This window comes from Budorcas taxicolor, chromosome 23, assembly GCF_023091745.1.
Source record: "Budorcas taxicolor isolate Tak-1 chromosome 23, Takin1.1, whole genome shotgun sequence".
Taxonomy (NCBI): domain Eukaryota; kingdom Metazoa; phylum Chordata; class Mammalia; order Artiodactyla; family Bovidae; genus Budorcas; species Budorcas taxicolor.
This window is the reverse complement of record NC_068932.1, coordinates 21,840,037-21,860,246: the sequence shown is the minus strand read 5'-3', so window position 1 is coordinate 21,860,246 and position 20,210 is coordinate 21,840,037. Positions and strand designations below refer to the sequence as shown.

Below are 20,210 nucleotides of genomic sequence, written 5' to 3'. Positions count from 1 at the left end.
CTTATGTCTCTATATGAAAATACACTTTTTATGGTCATTGCAACCCAGGAGTTCAATAATATTTTTTCTACTAAGTCAGTGATTACACAATTTATCAAAGAATGATTACACTGAAATAAAAATAAAACAAAACGCCAACCCCCTATACAGTCTTCCTTCCTCAAAGTAATTTTAAGACTGCTGATTATTAAATTGCTTCTTTTTGAAAACGGGTTTTTTGTAGCAAGACACAAATTGCAAAAGCCATGTTTAAAAAACAAAAAAGTTATTAGACTCTGAAGGATTCAGCCAAAGTGGGAAGTTAAATAAACAAATCACTTCATCAGACTTGGAAAGATCACTTTTGTCTTACTTAAGAGACCTACATTAATTACCCTTAAGGTCTTTCACACGGACTATTTAAAAGAAGTACAATTTATTTATTTATTTCAAATGAGGTGCTTCTTCTGAAGTATTAAATAATGTCTACAAATGCAAAAGCATTTTTATAAATAGGTAATTAAAACAGATGACTAAAATTAAGTCAAGCTGCAAAACATTACCCAGGATGCACTATGTTTTTGTTTGTTTTTTTTTTTAATAAACATCTCAGGCAATTTTTTTCCATCCAAAGCCCAAAGCACTTCAGGAGAAAAAAAGAAGTAGGAAGTTTCATAGGGGAAAAAACATACATATATAATGAAATAATGCCAAACCCCAAACTAAAGTATTTACAAGATAGTCCCTGAAGCACAGTTTGTCATATTGCAATTACACCTTGCCTACTGCCAAGCCAAAGTGCTTACTATTTCCACTAGGGGGAGAAATATCTTAACACAAAGCAACGGCAGATAAGGAATGGGTTTTCTTGAGCAATTATCAGAACAAAGCTCCCTTGGCTGTGTGTACCTTCTAATTACTCAATACAATTAAAATGACTAACCTAAAACAAATAGGAAAAAAACCTGCCAGCCTGATATGAGGGACTTCATTAAACCTTTCCCCCTCATCAATCAAATCAGAAAGAAGGGAATGCCATTACATATTATACACACTACAGAGCTATTAAAGGAAGTAAATTCAGTGAGTTTCTCTTTTTTTTTTAATAAAGGAAGTGGCTTTCTTGAAAAAGAAATGTCGTGGTATTTACCCATCTGGATGCTGCTTGAAAACAAATTGTCCTCCTAAGAGCAGAAATACAGTATGTTTTCTCTCAGTTCACTGGCTTATGAATGACTTTTTGTTGTTGTTGTTGTTTTGCTCATACACATGATAATGTCATTTTCTGTGTCAGTGATGTGCTTGTTCCTCCTACTCATCCAACTGTATAAAGGAGCTATGCCAATCAGACCTCCATGCTTACACTGGATTGTTGTAAGTTCTTTACCTCTGGTTTCTGTGCACCTACTTCAAGTTAATGTTTAGAACAACATAGGAATTTAGGGGAGGGGTGGGATGGTAGGAAAGGAAAACAGCTACTTATTTCTTCTAAAAGGCTTATGCAGTTCCTTTTATAAGGCCCGGTCATTAACAGAAGATGACAACAGAGTCATTTTTCTTCAGCTGACAATTGCGACATTTTTCCAGCAGCGTGCAAGGTGTTGAAAACCTGGCAGCTGTTACCTCCTGGGATGAAGATACTTTTTTATCCTCCCTTGACAGTTTAACTCAGTGGGTCAGCACCTTTAAAGACTGCAAAGTATCCTTGAAGAGGATGGAAGCTTGAATTACTGCTCCCTCCCTAATCAATGTAAACCCTCACTGCAGGTGAAGCCTCCATCTATAGAGGTGCATGGGGGAGGAAAATGTAATGCCCTGAGCCAGATGGTTTTTATCTTGTTTTTAAAGAATAAAGGAACAAGCTAACAAGGGAGACAGCTACTTTGTTAGCTTCTTGGCCTCTCTCATGGCTTTGCATCCCCAGGGTTCCAGCTACACAAGAGAAAGAATACAGAAAAACGTAAACACTTAAAGAAATATAACTAGAGGGCTGGCATCATGCTGCTTTCAAAGAGTTGAGACGGCTCTACTCAATGCTTTATTTATCACTACCCACGTTCTCAGGATGGTAAGTGGACATATACACAAAGGGAATGGGGGATGGGGGAGGGATTAGACCGAGGTCACAATTTACTCAATTACAGAGAAAGGCAGGGTTGACAGATCCTATTAGCACCAATGTGAAGCTAAGAAGGAGTATGCATGTTGTAAGGCTATGTTTTCAAAGAGTAATGAGTACTTTCATGTATCCTCTCAGGCCTTTGCCCTTGTTTGCAGATATGAGTACTATGAACACAGTTGCTATGGTTTTCTGGGCTTCACATTCTAGGAATAAAAGTAAAAAGAGAACTGTAGCTACTCTGTACATCTTTTAAATAGAAGTTTACACTTAAAATAACAAGAGGTCAGAAGATTATTCAGAAATTTAGAAAATTAAAAGAATAATTACATCCCCCACCCCCCCATCTCCCAACTCTACTGCGTTCTGATGTTGGATAAAATGGAAAAGCAGGTATACAAAACAACTTGGTGACACAGGGAGTAATGTCTTCTGACTTCCTCTTTCAATATTTTTTCTGCTAATGTCTTTCTCAAGTCTTAGAATTATGGTTATGGTAACCTCATAATACAAGTCAGGGAGTGTTCTTTTCTACTCTGTTTTCTATTTTGGTGTTATTTATTCCTTAAATGTTTGATAGAGTTCACCAGAAAACTATGTGGGCCTTTTGATAATTCAGTTTTTTCAACAGACATAGGGCTCTTCAAATTTTGTTTCACCTTGTTTTGGTATAAATCGTGTTTTTCAAGGAACTGGTCCATGTCATCAAAGATGCCAAATTTTTGGTATAAAGTTTTTTATAATATTCCCTTTTACCTTTTTAATGTAAGAACTGTAGTGATAATACTTCTTCCAGTTCCTCTAACAGTTAAATAACTCTAAATTAACAGGCGTGTTCATATCCTACCAACAATGATTAAACTATACTTTAGAATAATATATATAAGCTCTAAAATTAGTTTAAAACAACACTAAATTTATTAGAACATAAAAGTATTTCAAAATCAGTGGTTAAAGAGTGGTAAACCCCATTAGAAATAGTATGCAAAAGAACCTCAAGTTAAGGGACTAGGCCACATGATGCGAATCCTACTTACATCAACCTGAGGTAAAAGGCAGCTCTGACACCTTTTTATCTATATAACTTGCCTAAAGGTGGGGTAGGGAGAGCAAATGGCATTTCATTATTGTCCTACGCATAGAGAAAAGAGGGCGTTTAAACAGCTTCTATACTATATTCTACATTAAAACACTCAGTGATGGGGTAATCAAGTTCAGAGCAGTCCTGGACAGCTGCCCTGTGACCCGCTTGTATTGACCCCTGTTATTCATCACTCATCCCTAAGATTGAGAGGGCAAGCTCCTAGGGAGTGACCACCACAATAGACAGACACAAGCCAACAGTAATCTGGTTCCAGCAAAAAACCAGATGGCACTGCAATAAATTTACAAATCTGCATTCATGGGGCTGTTAAAACACCCAGAAGCTAAAAGACTCCGAGGGCCCCAGGAGGATCTCTTACTTCCCCATTTCTAAAGGCCATTTCTCTTTCCAAGAACACTGAGTTCATGCTCTTCACAAAGAGAATAGAGATAAAACCCTTTACAAAGAAAGGAGGGGGGAAAGCCTCATGACCTAATTAATCTCCAGAGCTTGGATCTCAACACTGAATGACAGATATTAGAAAAATAATTTTGGAGTACTAGGAGGATAAAAACAAACCTAAAAAACGGTTGTTAAATTAGAGCAGATGGGGTAAAGAGAACCTGCTAAAAAAGCAATGAAAAAAAAAAATTAAATTTTTTCAAACACTGCACGAAACAGATCTTGCAAGTAGAAAATGATTCAATAATGTATGCATTTATTTTTTAAATGAATCAGATTAGTCCCATGTGTGACCTGCTGGTCCATCTGTATGTGCTGGACTTAATAGGCACGATTCTCTCTCTTGCTTCAGTTTGAAGTATGAGAGAGATAAATTTAGTTTAATTTTCAACAGATCAGCCTATCCATTTTCCAAATGGACCATCTGGATCAGCCTATTAAAATTAATTTATAACTTTGCAGAGTGAAAATTCGTTTGTTAGCTTAAATAAAGTTGCCAAAACTTTTTGTCATGTCATTGTTTTCTGACAGTTGTTTCTGTATAGTGGGCAGAGTGCTTCCACTTCCAAATTTATCTTATTAAATTTCATCCTATATATTTAGATTTATAGATCAGGTGTTTATCTCCAAGAGTTAAAGCTCTAACTGAACAATATCAATGCTTGATGATCATCTGGCTATTTAACAAAGCTTCCTGAACGGATTCATTTCTACTTACAATTATTTTCATAAAAAAATTTTGCATCCAAAATTGTTTTAACATAAATAAAAGAATGATGTGTCACAATTTCAACTACTTTTCCCCTAAATTAACACTGTCTACAGACTAGAGGTAGAGGGCTGAAGTAAAAATGCTTTGGCAACACTGAGATCTTTCAAATCACTGACTTGCTAATTAAACAAGTCATCAAATCTTTTTCGGCCTCCATGTTCTTCATCTATAAACTGGAAATCATATCTAGCAACTTTACACGGTTCTTGTGAGGGTTAAGTAAAATTAAGTATCAGGTTCACAGTGGGTGCTCCACAAATATTCAATCTCTTCTTTTTCTTAGAATAATGCCATAGATGCAAGTAAATTAAAATTATTTTTACTACTGCTGGTGCTCATCTACTCCAATTTTATATTTAAAATAAATATTTGTGCATACCTATTCTCTGGCAACATTGTAAGAACTTGTTTTTGCTGCCAGTGGGAGATGGAAGATGTTAGAGGTTGCTACAGGCAGTGAGAAGAACCAATTTTTTGACCAAATGTTTTTTAACATTTTAGTTTTTAAAAACAGAGCACCACAGAATTGAACTTTCAAAGAATATATTACCTTTGAGGAGTGGCGGCACTGTGGTGAGTAAAAATTATTTTAAAGTTGTCATTATTATTGGCCTTTACTTCCAGAAAAAGCAAACAAATTTGCTCAGACTTATAGGAGCTAACTTCATTACTGGCAGATCCCTTTTGGTTTTTATTATTTTTTAGTGTATGAAGAATCTTAATAAAAAAGTAAGGTTTAAATTATTCTACTATCTGCATTTAAGATACATTTCAAGTTATTTTTCCCTGAATAAGAAAACTTCCTTTGATTTTGTTTTCACTACGTGTAAACAATTGACTGCCCTGTACTTGTACAACTAGGATATTTTTTAAATGACTGGGAAAACAATGTTAACTGATTGAAATTGATGGCTTGAGAGCCAGACCAACTTCAGAGTATTCTTAATTTAAGCTCCAGTACTTAACAAATGGCAAATTGAGGGTTTCCTGTCTTTTGTTTTGTTGTTGGTAGCTTTTTATTTTAAGTAAGACTGAATTTCATACCTGTCTAAGTGAATTCTTCTCTGGTATTATCTTCCTAGGGGGTTCGCCATTATTACAGTCTTCTCTCTCTGAGGAATTCTGTGAAAGAAAGTAAGCTTTAATTCAGTTCTCATTATCTTCAATCTTATTCTGTGGGAGTAAACTGAATTACATTTCTAATTCTGTAAGCTAGAATACCGTGTATATTTATGCATTTGTTCATATGAAGATTTATATACATATAGACATACACTTATGTAAAGGAAAACATATGCCCATGTATATAAATAAATGTATGTAGGGACCTAGGTGGGAAAGTATTTCATCTATATTTAAGCACTGCCCAGCAGATCATATTCATTATGAGTCTAGTTTATCGTTCTTTAGAAACGCAGGTTGGCACTGGACACGAAAAAGTTCCAGAGGGTAAAGCATCTGCCTGCAATCCCGGAGACCTGGGTTTGATCTCTGGGTTTGATCCCTGGGTCGGGAAGATCCCCTGGAGAAGGAAATGGCAACCCACTCCAGTACTCCTGCCTGGAAAATTCCATGGACGGAGAAGCCTGGTAGGCTACAGTCCACGGGGTTGCAAAGAGTCGGACACAACTGAGCGACTTCACTCATATTTAGCTGATAACAAGTTAAGCCAGGATTACTGCCGTCTCTTAATTAGTTTTAAACCATAGTAAAGTTTGACTGGTCTAAGTTCTCTAAGTCAGATCCTAAAAAATTTAGTTATTTCTCTTCCTCTCTTCTCAGATTTGATTTTATTAAAAATAGTGCTTAGTTAGCTCAAAGCAATAAAAATTAATCAGGGTTTAACAGTTAAAATCCACTCTTGCCACTACAGACTCAAATAGCAGTTAGAAGACCCTAAAATGTCAATGAGATGTTTAATACTTAAAAAAGAGGGAAATAACAATTCAGTTAGAAGCAAGTTCAGAGTTCTAAATATGAACAGAGTAAAAAGGCAACCCATAAAAAAGGGGGGGAAGATTGCAAATTATTTATCTGATAAAGAATTAACATCCAGAATATAGACAGATGTTGTAAAAACTCAACAACAAAAAACAGAACCACCTGATTCAAAAGTGGATGAAGGACTTGAACAGACATTTACCCAAGAATATATACAAATGGTCAACAAGCACATGAAAGGATATTCAGTATCACTACTCATTTCATAAATGAACAGCAAAACTACAAGGTACCACACATTCATTAGGTAGGCTACTGTCAAAAACAAATAAGCAAAAAATAACAGGTATTGATAAGGCTGTCGAAAAACTGCAACTTTCGTGCATCTTTGGGGGGAATGTAAAATGGTATATCTGCTATGGGAAATAGTATAGTTTCTCAAAGAATTAAAAAAGGAACTACTATATGATCCAACAATTCCACCTCTGAGTACATACTCAAAAGAACTGAAGGGGGAATCTTAAAGAGATATTTGTATATCTGTGTTTGTGGCAGCATTGTCCACAACAGCTAAAACATGGAAGCAATGCAAGTGTACACTGATGGATGAATGGTTAAGTAAAATGCAGTATATACTTATAATGGAACAATATTCAGCCTTGAAAAGGAAGGAAATTCTGACACCACAAAATTGTTGAATCTTTAAGACATTATACTAAGTGAAATAAGCTAGTCATAAAAAGATAAATACAATATGATTCCACTGACATAACACACTTAAGAGTATTCAAAATCATACATACAGAAGGTAGAATGATGGTTACCAGGGGCTATGAGAAGGAAGGAATGGGGATTATTGTTCAATGGGTAGAGTTTCAGTTTAACCAGATGAAAAGAGTTATGGAGATGAATGGGGGTGATGGTTGCACAACATTATGAATGTATTTAATATCACTGAACTGTATACTTTTAAAATGGTTAAGATGATAAATTTTATGTGTATTTTACCACATTAAAAAACAACTGAAAAAAATCTGGTAACCAACACATGTAAATCACTATCTGCAAGGCAAAATATAGAAAACTGAAATACACACTATTTGGGCTCTATTTTCCACAATTACATGTATGAGTGTGTGCTAAGTCACTTCAGTCGTGACTAACTCTTTGCGACCCTGTAGACATAGCCCGCCTGGCTCTTCTGTCCATGGGATTCTCCAGACAAGAATACTGGAGTAGGTTGCCATGCTCTCATCCAACTACGTGTGTAATGTTAGTATTTTAGAAAGTGCAGCTGATTTACTCATTATATTACATATAATCATCATATTTTGAAGAGTTACTTTCAGATCCAAAAATTATATCCAACATGAGTTTATCTGAAAAATTTCATACAAGTATGAAATTGAATACAGGATCATAATGGTGTTTTAAACTTAGATAGTATACATTTTTTTCCATTTGTATCAAGAGGCCCTCTATGGCTAACATCTGTGTGCCTTCTGTGTCACACCTTGATAGGCCAGCACACTAAGGTATTCCTTCTGGCCAGAAATCTCTTATGAGGTTTAATTTGATATTTTATATTTATAATGATCACTTTACATTAAAGGTCCCTAAAATCAATACAAAGAAAAAGAAAAAAATGCTAGGTTACAAGCTAGGGATAGAGGCTCAATAACTTCAGAACTCTAACTGCTTTTACTCTCCGATACAAATGAATTGTATTCAATTAAGCCAGTATTCAATTTTAGTAACTTATAATCTGTTAAGTAACTACTTCCCAGTCCATGAAGTTACACACCCTCCTTTAAATAAAATACCATTTCACATCACCTAAACCTGTTTAGTTCAATAAGGTCCTATATTTCAAAAATTAGTTGTTTTTTTTTAAATGTCATCATAATAAAGTTGGAAGCTTAATTACTTTCTGGTGAAAGTCTGTTCTACTGAAGACATTATAAATCACATTTTTACTCTACAGGTGCTTTGGATGAAACAAAATTGATGGCAAACTCTCTACACTAAATTACCTAGCAAAAAAACCTGTGATCTTAACCTAATGCAATGAGTCAGTTCAGTTCAGTTGCTCAGTTGTGTCCGACTCTCTGCGACCCCATAGACTGCAGGACGCTAGGCTTCCCTGTCCATCAGTGAAGCCATCCAACCATCTCATCCTCTGTCATCCCCCTTTCCTCCTGCCTTCAATCTTTCCCAGCATCAGGGTTTTTTCCAATGAGTCAGTTCTTCGCATCAGGTGGCCAAAGTATTGGAGCTTCAGCTTCAGCGTCAGTCCTTCCAATGGATATGCAGGACTAATTTCCTTTAGGATGGACTGGTTGGATCTCCTTGCTGTCCAAGGAACTCCCAAGAGTTTTGTCCAACACCACAGTTCAAAAGCATCAATTCTTCGGTGCTCAGTGGCTATCTAGCCCAAATCAGCAATTTTCTTCCTCCTGACCCTCTATTTTTCCTGATTTAGATGGGAAACTACTGAGTGAGCATTATAAGAATGTCTAAGGTATTAGAAGATAAAGGGAGCTAAAGGATGATTACTACCTTAGAGCAGAACACAGAGCTGAAGAGGAGCTCCTTTCCCTTCTCCATCCCATCAGGGCAAAGGATATATATATATTATTTTGTTGTTTTAAAAAAAAGGGTAACTTTAACATTAACAAGCAGGAAAAGGAGAAAAACACTGTTACAGCTAATTCTTTTTTAGATCATTTAACCCAACATTTTTTGCTCTTTTTCCCAACTTCTTTTAATCATTTTTTACTTTTACTGGACCATCCACCATGAGAAAACAAATCAATTCAATTCAATCAATTCAAAAAATTCAATTATTTTGTTGCTTAAAACAGAGGTAGTAACATTAAACAGTCATGTTATCAGGAGCAAGGAGTAAGGTACCCACCTCAGAGTGAAGAGGAGAGCCAGAAAGCCAGAGAATAAGAAATTAATAGCTCTACAGTCTTGAGGATGGCCGGGAATGATTAAGCAGCCAACATACCTGATAGTCACCTTGGTGGTTCTCAAAGACTGTGCTCTCCAACATCACCCAGTTCGGTAGCACAGTTATTCCTTGTATCTTTAACTATGGTGCATTCCAATAAGCAATATTCACAACTGCCCTTCGTCATATCAAGCTAAATTATGTCCAAGTCTAAATTATGTCCAATCAAGCTAAATTAAGTTCTACTTATGGGTAACTAAAAGATGCAGGTAAGACTCATCACATAAATTCAGTTCAGTTCAGTCCACTCACTCAGTCGTGTCCGACTCTGCGACCCCATCAATCGCAGCACGTCAGGCCTCCCTGTCCATCACCAACTCCCACAGTTCACCCAAACTTACGTCCATTGAGTCAGTGATGCCATCCAGCCATCTCATCCTCTGTCATCCCCAATCCCTCCCAGCATCAGGGTCTTTTCCAATGAGTCAACTCTTCACATGAGGTGGCCAAAGTACTGGAGTTTGAGCTTCAGCATCAGTCCTTCCAGTGAACACCCAGGACTGATCTCCTTTAGAATGGACTGGTTGGATCTCCTTGCAGTCCAAGGGACTCTCAAGAGTCTTCTCCAACACCACAGTTCAAAAGCATCAATTCTTCGGCGCTCAGCTTTCTTCACAGTCCAACTCTCACATCCATACATGACCACTGGAAAAACCATAGCCTTGACTAGACAGACCTTAGTTGGCAAAGTAATGTCTCTGCTTTTGAATATGCTATCTAGGTTGGTCATAATTTTCCTTCCAAGGAGTAAGTGTCTTTTAATTTCACTGCAGATGGTGACTGCAGTGACTTTGGAGCCCCCCAAAATAAAGTCTCACACTGTTTTCCACTGTTTCTGCATCTATTTCCCAGGAAGTGATGGGATCAGATGCCATGATCTTAGTTTTCATACAAATTAGCAGGTGACAAATAAGAGGATAATCACATAATCTCAAAATATTTCTACATAAGATACGTAATAATTACAAAAGAAAAAATAGCCTCACAGAAGAGAATGATCTCTTAAGGTAGAAAACACCTTAACATTATGTGCCTCTTGATATGATACACTGAGAAGAACACATTATTACTTCTGAGGTAACCCTGCCCAAAACATATAACCTCAATCTGCTCATGAGAAACAACAGACTAGGCTGAATTGAGGGAAATCTTAGAAAATTTCTAGTTTGTACCTACAAAAAAGTGTCAAGGTCATAAAATACAAAGGAAGACTAAGGAACTGTTATAGGTTAAAGAAAACTAAACAGAGAAAACTGAATGCAGCCTGTGATCTGAAGTTATTTGGTGGGGGGAGGAGCTGAGACAAAATTGATGGTAAACTCCTCTGCACTGAATTATATAGTGAAAAATAAGTGATCTGAGCCTAACCGGGTGAGTAAGGACTATCGAGCCCATATCCACAATTTTCTTCTCCACCCTTTACTTCATCTGTTCTTGACAGGCAGTTATTGAGTGGGCATTATGATATAAGGTTTGTATAAAGAACAATATCAGAATTATTGGAAAAATTTGGTATAAGTCTATTAGATGAACTAATAACATCATATCAATGTTAATTTCCTGATTGTTTCTCTACTTTTAAAATTAACATGTGGAAAAACAAAATTTTTTTTGGTGTATAGTTCTATTGAGTTTTGAGAAAACCATAAAGTTATATAACCACCACCACAATCAAGATGTAAAGCAGTTACATTACCTTCCAAATTCCCCTTGATATAGTCAACTCCTTTCCCTAGGGATCACTGATTTATTATTTGTCTCAATAATTCTGTCTTTTCTAAGGCGCCATACAATGAATCATATAGTATGTGATTTTTTGAGTCTGTCTTCTCACCTAACATAATAAATACATTCATTTGTGAGATTTATTTGTGTTCTTTCATATTTCAGCAGTTCTTTCCTTTTTATTGGCAAGTAGTAGCACTGTATGGATGTACCAAAGTCTGTTTATACATTCAACTTCCTGGCTTTGACAGTCTGGACTGGGGTTATTTTTTTTTTTTTAACTGAAGTATTATTGATTTACAGTGTTTCAGGTACACAGCAAAGTGATTCAGCTATACATTTATATTTACTCTTTTTCAGATTCTTTTCCATTACAAGTTATTATAAGATATTAACTATAGTTCCTTGTGCTATATAGTAGGTCCTTATGTTTATCTATTTTATATATGGTAGTAGTGTTAATCCCAAATTCCAAAACCCCTCCTCCCTTTCCCCCTTGGTAACCCTAGGTTAGGTTTGTTTTCTATGTCTGTGAGTTTATTTTTTCTTGTAAATAAGTTCATTTGCATCATTTGTACTGTGGTTATTTAAAGAATGTCCTTGGTCTTAGAAATATGCAATGAAAATATTTAGGGGTAAAAGGACATGTGTCTGCAACTAACTTTAAAAGCGCTCAGAAAAAGTAACAAATAAATTGATATTAATATACACATGTGCATGCTAAGTTGTTTCAGTCATGTCTGACTCTTTGGAACCCTATGGACTGTAGCCTGCCAGGTTCCTCTATCCATGGGATTCAGCAGGCAAGAATACTGGAGTGAGCTGCCATGCCATCCTCCAGGGGATTTTCCTGACTCAGGGATTGAACCTGCACCTCCTGCATTGCAGGCAAATTCTTTGCCACTGAGCCACCGGGAAGGCCGTTAATATATATGTATATGCCTGTAATGGACTGCAAGGAGATCCAACCAGTCTATCCTAAAGGAGATCAGTCCTGGGTGTTCACTGGAGGGACTGATGTTAAAGCTGAAACTCCAATACTTTGGCCACCTGATGCGGAGAGCTGACTCATCTGAAAAGACCCTGATGCTGGGAAAGATTGAAGGCAGGAGAAAGGGACATCAGAGGATGAGATGGATGGCATCACCGACACAAAAGACATGAGTTTGGGTAAACTCCAGGAGTTGGTGATGGACAGGGAGGCCTGGCGTGTTGCGGTTCATTGGGTCACAAAGAGTCAGACACGACTCAGCGACTGAACTGAACTGAACTGATTGCCTGCAATGTGGGAGACCTGGGTTCAATCCCTGGGTCGGGAAGATCCCCTGGAGAAGGGGTTACCTGCTGCCTGGAAAATTTCATGGACTGTATAGTCCATGGGGTCGCAAAGAGTCAGACACGACTGAGTGACTTTCACTTCACTTCACTTCATGTATAAATAGAGATCAAGCAAATGTGTTGACATATGGAGAATCTATGTAGAGTATAAGGGGATTTTATTTATTTATTTATTTTTTACTATTCTTTTAACTTTTCTGTACATCTGAAATTATGTCAAAATAAAAATTAACCAAACAGATGAAATCCAGAAGAAAATATGTTAATAAATGGAAAAACAGAAGTCAGATAAATGAAAAATAAACTGAGGGAAAAAAATTCCTTCAATAAAAATAAAAGTTGTATTTTACCACTTAACCTTGAGCCAACTAGAAAAACCTGACTGCTCAAAACAACTCATTCACAACACTCAGATGGAACATTTCATTATAGTAAATTATTTGCAGAATGTTTGTGTAGTCCTGGAGTAACAATACTGTATAAATATTAGCATTAAAATATTTATACTATATAACTTGTTACCTTTTATATTAACTTGAATATTTATGCCTTAACCCAGCATTCACTAGTTTAGAATTTTTAAGGGCAGAATAAAAGCCTCACTGACAACTTTGAATTTAACTTCAAACTGGAAGCATTAGAGTTATAACAGCTGCAGACATGCAGACTTGGTAACAGAAATGGTCGGTAAAACAGACTTGGTAGGTAAAAGTCAAATGAAATACTACTAATGCTCATGTGTTAGATCTCAGGATGTTATGTATTTTGGATAAAATGTTTCCAGAAGTAATCTGGAGGTGAATAAAAAAGAAAAAAGGAATCACATTAAAAAAAACTATCTCAAAATCAACATATCCAAATTTAAAGCACTCTTTACCATCCTCACCCACTTTAGGTTAGCTCTTTCCTTCTCAACTTTCTATCCCAGACTTAAATCCTCAGAGTCAATTTTTACTCATCCCTCCCATCCCCACCTTTTCTTTTTTTTTCTTTAAATAGATTGACACCAATTTTAGGTCTTCAATTTTTCCTTTGAGTCATGTATTTTGATAGACCTAACCTTAGTTTTGCATTTTACTCTAGTCTAGACCACCAATTCCTCTTATCAGTGTTACTTCTGTTGAGATCGCCTTCTGGCCTCCTTGCCTAAATCTGTATCTGCTCCATTTCATATACTACTGTCGGAATCATTGTTCTAAAAAGACTACTTCTCTGCTAAAAACCTTTTATTGCTCTCTGTCACCTACAGGATAAATCCAAACTTCTTAGTACAGATAGCATCCACAATTAGGCCAATTTCCATTAAAGTCTCCTGCACCATTTACATGTTATTTATCATTCTTCAAAATAAGAAAAGCACTCGAATTAGCACTTTATTTCTATTTGGAAACATTGTTTATTTCTCTATTATATCTCTGTATGAACAAGCTTTCCACCCCAACCTTGCATTGTAGGTTTCTTCAGGGCAGGGCCAGTTTCTTTTTCCCCTTCACTTTCCAGTAGTTGTTGTTCAGTTGCTAAGTCATATCTGACTCTTAGTAACTCCATGGACTGTGAAGCATGTCAGGCTCCCCTGTCCGTCACTATCTCCCGGAGTTTGCCCAGATTCATGTCTGTTGAGTCAGTGATGCTATCTAATCATCTCACCCTCTGCCACCCTCTTCTCCTTTGCTTTCAATCTTTCCCACCAAGCTTGAGAGCATAATATGAGTTTTTAACTGTTTATTAGATTGAGCACTATTGCCAGATTAACCTTTCTTAACCACCACTAATTTTTTCTTCAAAAATTTATAGTGGCTCTTTGTTTCCATGAAATCAAATATGAAGTTCTAGGCCAGGTTTTTAAGATCTTTCAGAATTTTCTGCTACATTATATCGAGTTATTTCCCTCAACATACTTTTACTTTTTTCCGCCCTAGTTAAACAAGTCTCTTCAGAGTCTCATAAACATGATTTGGTCTTGAAATTTCCAAGCTAGAAGGATCCTTATTAACACTAGTCTAGAATTATAAACACAATTACTTGATCAATTCAAGTCCTACCCATTCTTAAAATGAGTTTCAACTTCTTCTCCTCTAAGAAAGTATACAACTATTCCATCTTATCTTACTGGAAATTTCTTAACATTTTTATTTGGTCCACACAGTTTGGCACTTAAATAGATGAATGTTTGTATTTACTCTCAAGTACCCAATAAGACTGAAAGCTTACTGGACAGTCTTTGTGGTTCCCTGCCCAGAGCCAGCGTGAGGAACTCCGCCCGTGGCAAAGGTCATGAGGAAGGAGGCTCGGCATACGCAAAGGTGGGATCAAGCCTCAGGAGACCCCCTGTTCCCGAGCATCTACCCCTCAAAACCAGAGTCTTCCTGCTTTACTGTGTTATGCTTTCCACATACTCTTCTGACATTAACAGGGGGCAGTTCCCCTACCACCTTTTTCTGGAAAAAGTTAATTTAGAGCTTTTAGATAATAAATCTGGGCATAATACGAGTGTTTCAATCCAAAAACCCCTCTGATGGCTTTCTAGCCTGCCTGCCGGACTCTTACAGCTGTGCATGTGATTGTTTGTGGCCTCCCGACAGGGAGAGGCACAGGAAGCTTAAAACATCCTAGGAATGTAGGGGCTTCCGAGGAGTCAAAATCATTAGAATAGGACTGATTAAGGGTTTCATTTGTTAAGCCAATACTTGCTGCCAAATTTTCATCTCTTTTATTTGTAGATATAGTTGGCATGTAGAAAAAACAGGTAGTAGACCTGGTATTAGCAACGTTAGATCTTTGAGTTAAGTACTGTCTTTGTTATAACCCACTGCAACTTTGTTCTACAGGAATGTAACTTTATTTAGTACTTTGAGGGTGATGCAGATTAAAGAAAAAACACTTCAAGGGAAAAAGAGTTCTTTGGTTGATAGACATTTATCTAGGAAAAGAGCCATAAAAATGTTAACAGACCCCCTGGCCAGAAGATAATGTAAACCACCTGAGACCTTTTGTATACAGGAAGGTATGCAAAAAGAAAGCCTGGTCTCAATAAGGGTCAGGACTGCTGCCCCTGCATAACTCTGCATATTCCATTATTTCTTTATGACTTGGGGTATATAAGCTGCTTTTGAAAATAAAGTTGTGGGTCTGGCACCAATGCTTGGCCCCCCCATGTCGTTCTTTTCTCCCTTTTCTGGCTGAATTCCCATCTGGAGCATGGAGGCTCACCGTGTCTACTTATTTGCCCTGGCTTCTAAGACCCACGCGAGAGGGAGCCCAAGGCGGGGCACCCTCCGATATTCAACTGGGCGCCGGTGGCCTATGTAGATGGTGCAAGTTCCTTGTCCTGGAACTTTATTGGTTTTCCACGTAAACCAAGTTGTTCAGCCTTTTTTCTCCACTAATTTTCCTACCACACTATTCTTTCCTAATCTCTCTTTATATTTCTAAATAAATAAGTTTTTCCTCGCCAACTCTGTCCCCACTTCGAATTCCCTGGATCCACCGGGGCTGGACCCCGGCAGTTCCCTCTACCTCCCAACACATTACATAATATACAGATAATAAGGTCTTTATAATTGAAACCCTACACCCACACCATCCAGCTAGCTTTAAAAATGGTTTCCACAGCAGAGAAACTTCAAAGTGAGAGCCAACTACAGTCTTATCATTCTATCAATTTAATGCCAGTATAATTTACAGGAGGAGTTTGTAAGCCCCTGCTCTAAATAGTTTTATTGCAACTTAGCCATCCTCATTTATTACCATTTATCTGTGGCTGCTTTTACACTGCAATGGCAGAGGTGGGTAGTCAGGACAGAGATCCTATGGACCACAAAACCTCAAATGTTTATTATCTGATCCTTTACAAATAAAGTTTGCCAACCCTTCATTAAGAAGGAAAAGTTCTTCAGTTGGTAAAGCATTCCTAGCTTTTCAGAGGTTTATGGATGGAGCAATATTCTCCACTACCTAGTAAGTGGCTTATTTACTGTTTTCAGTTATCTATTCGAACACACAACTCCTGATGACATGGATAATTAAGAGTTGATTATATAATCAAATAAAAAACTAAACTAATTTACACAGTGATGAAAAGTCAAGCCACTCATAATGGCTCATAATAATCTTTGAGTAAGCATCTTGCCCAAGGTTGGATGGTGCAACAGCCTAAGCCTGTTTGAAAAGACATCTGCTATAAATAAAATAAGCAGCTCTAAAACTAGAAGTAATGTTTTCCACCTATGCCACAACTCTTCACTGGGAGAATTCAATGGTCTCTATAGCCAGGAAAAACTGTATCATTTTAGCAAAGCAGGCAAATTGTGGTGAATTAAAACTCTGATTTTGAATCAGTTGTTTATCATTATGTAAAATGATAACCCATGTAAAGAGAAATCTTGAGGCCAATTTCTATAGCTAGTTGCAAACATTATAGTATGCATGGGCTTGATCTGTAAATCAGTAATTGGATTAATATTTTTCTCATTACCTTATTATATGATTTGGAACTAATTATAACCTCCAAAAATATATATGACCTGCAATTTTCAAAAATAGGAACAATTATCCTTCTGCAAGTTTAAAAGGTGAGTTAGCTACATGGATAGAAGTCTTTCAAACTATTCAATGAAAGGTGACAAAAAAAGGTGTGTCTGGGGGTGGGGGTGTAGTGTGTATATTGTGTGTTTAAACAAATTTTAATTAATTCTTCTAGGATACACTGGAGAAAACTTAGGTCAAGTTCAGAAGTTGAAGAATACTATTCTAGGATCAGTTTTAGGGAGGGCCTCAAGTGTCCTCATAAGATAATATTCTCTGGCATGTTCTCACGCACATTGCTTCCGCAGCATGTTTATCATTTGACATATTCTATTAAACCACAGCCACCTCAAAGCCTCCCTATATTGCTCAACTTCAACAAGATCCACCAGTTAAAGTTTCCCAGAAGTGATATTTTCTAGTAATACACCAATCCAAGCACAGTATTAGGAACTGGATGGAATGGAAAGCACTCTCGGGGGCAACCAAACACAGAACTTCCATTAGTACCAACTTACTCCCTGTGACAAAAGTCCAAAAGACACCAAGTAGGTTTTCCCCTCTGCTACACTGTCCAACACTAATTATAAAACACAGATGCAGCCTTTCTCAAAATGCAAAGGGATTGTGTATATTTGCAAAGAACAACTATTTTTTTATGCTTCCAAATTCTTAATCCTGTTTGGAGCTGTCAGTGGGGGTTAATGGAAGCCTTGGATAGGAGAATTCCAATCTGGTTGGCAGATGGATAGGTTGGTTATAGCTGCATAACTATGTCTTGCCTGCAGGCACAATTCAAAACACTGTTAAAGCAATATAAAGTCTCTGTCAAGCTGAACCATTTGGATCAGTGGCAAGGAGAAATAATAATAAAAAAGAAGTTCATTTCTGGGCCTTGTGCATTTATGCTAGTATGCAGAAACTGATTAATTGTCATAGTGTGCTGGTCTTCTATACCTCAGATTTCTACTTCTGGAGTAGATTTTGCATGCTAATATAATCATTCTCCCTCTTGAGACATTAGCAAATAATCAAATGAAAAACAGGATCATAATTTACTGAGATTCGAGCAATTCTCTATGCAAATTTGACTTGTTATTGCTGCTGCCTCGTTAATCTGAATGCCTTTGACAAACTCCTTTGATTTATGAACTCGTGACAACTCCAATGTGTATATATTTTGCTAGATTGACATTATCATTAAGAGTGGGTGGACTGAGCTCACATGAATGGCTGATTTTATTCGCTGGTGTCTGCTGCTCAACAGCTGAGCATCTCCTCCTCACAAAGCCCCTGAGCGTCAGGCTCTTCCCATCTTCCCATCCATTCATCATCTCGATGTTAATTGGCCCAGGCTTTAAGCAAATTTTCAACACGATTTAAAGGCACGATGACACTGATTACTGACCCTCTGCCATACGGTGCCTATTGATTAACCTGACAGAGATGATGAGCTTGAGGGAAACTAGGTGTGTGGGTACCTCAAGGGGAAAAATATATTGTCTATGCAGGCAAACACTTGTCATTACCTCACAAGCTAGAATTTGCACAGCTCACATTCTTAAAACACACTACTGCTTCAACACCTACAGCTAACGCAAAAAGAGCTTTCTGTATTCAGATATTACAGATATGTCATGTCAAAGCACATGACACATTCAGTATTTAGAAGAACTCCTCAGATAGATGGCTGCCTTTCAACCAATTATGCTTGTGCTGGCTGATATATGTATTTTAGGTAAAATGCAAAGAAAGGGCCGGGTAGTCTGGCAATGCTGTATCATATGAGAAATGAATTAGAACAGGAAAACAAACTAGGTTCTTGAAAACAGATAGATAGAGGAAGGAAAAAAGGAAGGAGTAAACTGTCTGCTGCCATTCTACCACTACTACAATAAGCTGCCATTCTATTGCTGTTACAATGTGAGGTACTCTTAAAAAGGAAGAGAATAACCACCCGATTTTACAAATTTTATTTTCCGTTCTTTAAATACTGCTACCTGATTCCAACCATCAAACAATCTCTGGCACAGAAATTACCAAGAAATGAATATTTTAAAATAAAATGAAATAATATTTAAGTCTAACAAACATAATACCTCTTAAATTCTTGCTTGCCCATTTTCAACAACTGCTGCACAAACTGCTGTACTTAGGGAAAGTGTGCAGGGTTATTTCAAGTTAAGCTTCATGAGAAAACTAAATGCTTCATTATTTGAGAAAAATATTAAAGTTCATAATTAATAGTTACTGAGCACACACATTAAAACCCAAAAATGATCTGTTTAAAGATACACAAATTTACAAAAGCAAAGTCATGCTGCACTATCAGGGATCAGACAAAAACTACCTTTAGATAGGGAAAGTTCTTATTTAAAACAAAGCTAATAAAATATGTTGCCTCTGGCCACACACATCACCTTGTTTACTTACGAGTCCTGGAGGGACAGCCAATATATAATTTTAAACACGGAGATTTTGGAGCAGTTCTAACAGTTATTTCAAAGCTAAAATAATAGAAAACTGAACAACAGCCCGGCTGTAGTCCTATTACAGTGACATGGCTGTTAATGTAAGAGATCAAATGTTTTTCAAGTCAAACAGCATTGGTGCCTGTTATACTGGAACATGCAGCTTTTACTCCCTAAAAGCCTGCCTCCTGCTCTTTTAAGATAAACAAGCTCAACTAAGCACTGAGATACTCTGATAAGAAGGATGGTAGAGAGAGCTGCACCAGGGAGTGACAAGGCAAGGAGATGAAGGAGCAGAGCTGCTTTTGTTAACTTTCAAGTTACAGAATGTATCATAATACAGCATTTTAATATTTCACCATTAAAAGAATAGCTAGTATAGGAGGAAAGATTTCTATCAATAAATATGAGAAACAGGAAAAAAAAAAAAAAAGCCAGAACAGTTCTGTTTTGTGAACAGGAGAGATATTACACAGCTGTCTGAACACATTCAGCTTTGTGACCTCTTAATCAAAGGTTTGAACGTTAACTTAGCAATAACTATGAGTACTATATAAAAGAGTCTGTAATTATGTTAATATGCTCCACATCAGAAGCAACAGTCCATTTAAACGCTAAAGGATTTTTTGACTCTAAAGGCCTGATTTAAAAACAAACAGAAAAACTTCATACCTTGCCTTTACAAGTAATTTTTTTATACTTTATTCTGCTTAACATGCAGTCACCAAACCACATCTATTTCTAACAATGTGGCTTAATATTTTTAAAATCCCAATAGG

The 20,210-nt window shown here is 36.9% G+C and overlaps 1 protein-coding gene across 3 annotated transcripts in view; it reads right to left on the bottom strand.

Annotated features, from left to right (window-relative positions):
• The window catches only part of BTRC (beta-transducin repeat containing E3 ubiquitin protein ligase), a 182,240-nt gene that overhangs the window by 76,131 nt on the left and 85,899 nt on the right, over window positions 1-20,210 (bottom strand). For 2 of the 3 annotated variants that reach the window (XM_052660780.1, XM_052660782.1), the window contains exon 3: window positions 5,461-5,538. The exons of the other annotated variant lie outside the window; for it this stretch is intronic. In XM_052660780.1, the coding sequence (XP_052516740.1) occupies window positions 5,461-5,538 (78 nt within the window). The remainder of the gene's footprint in view (window positions 1-5,460; window positions 5,539-20,210) is intronic. 3 annotated transcript variants of the gene reach the window in all.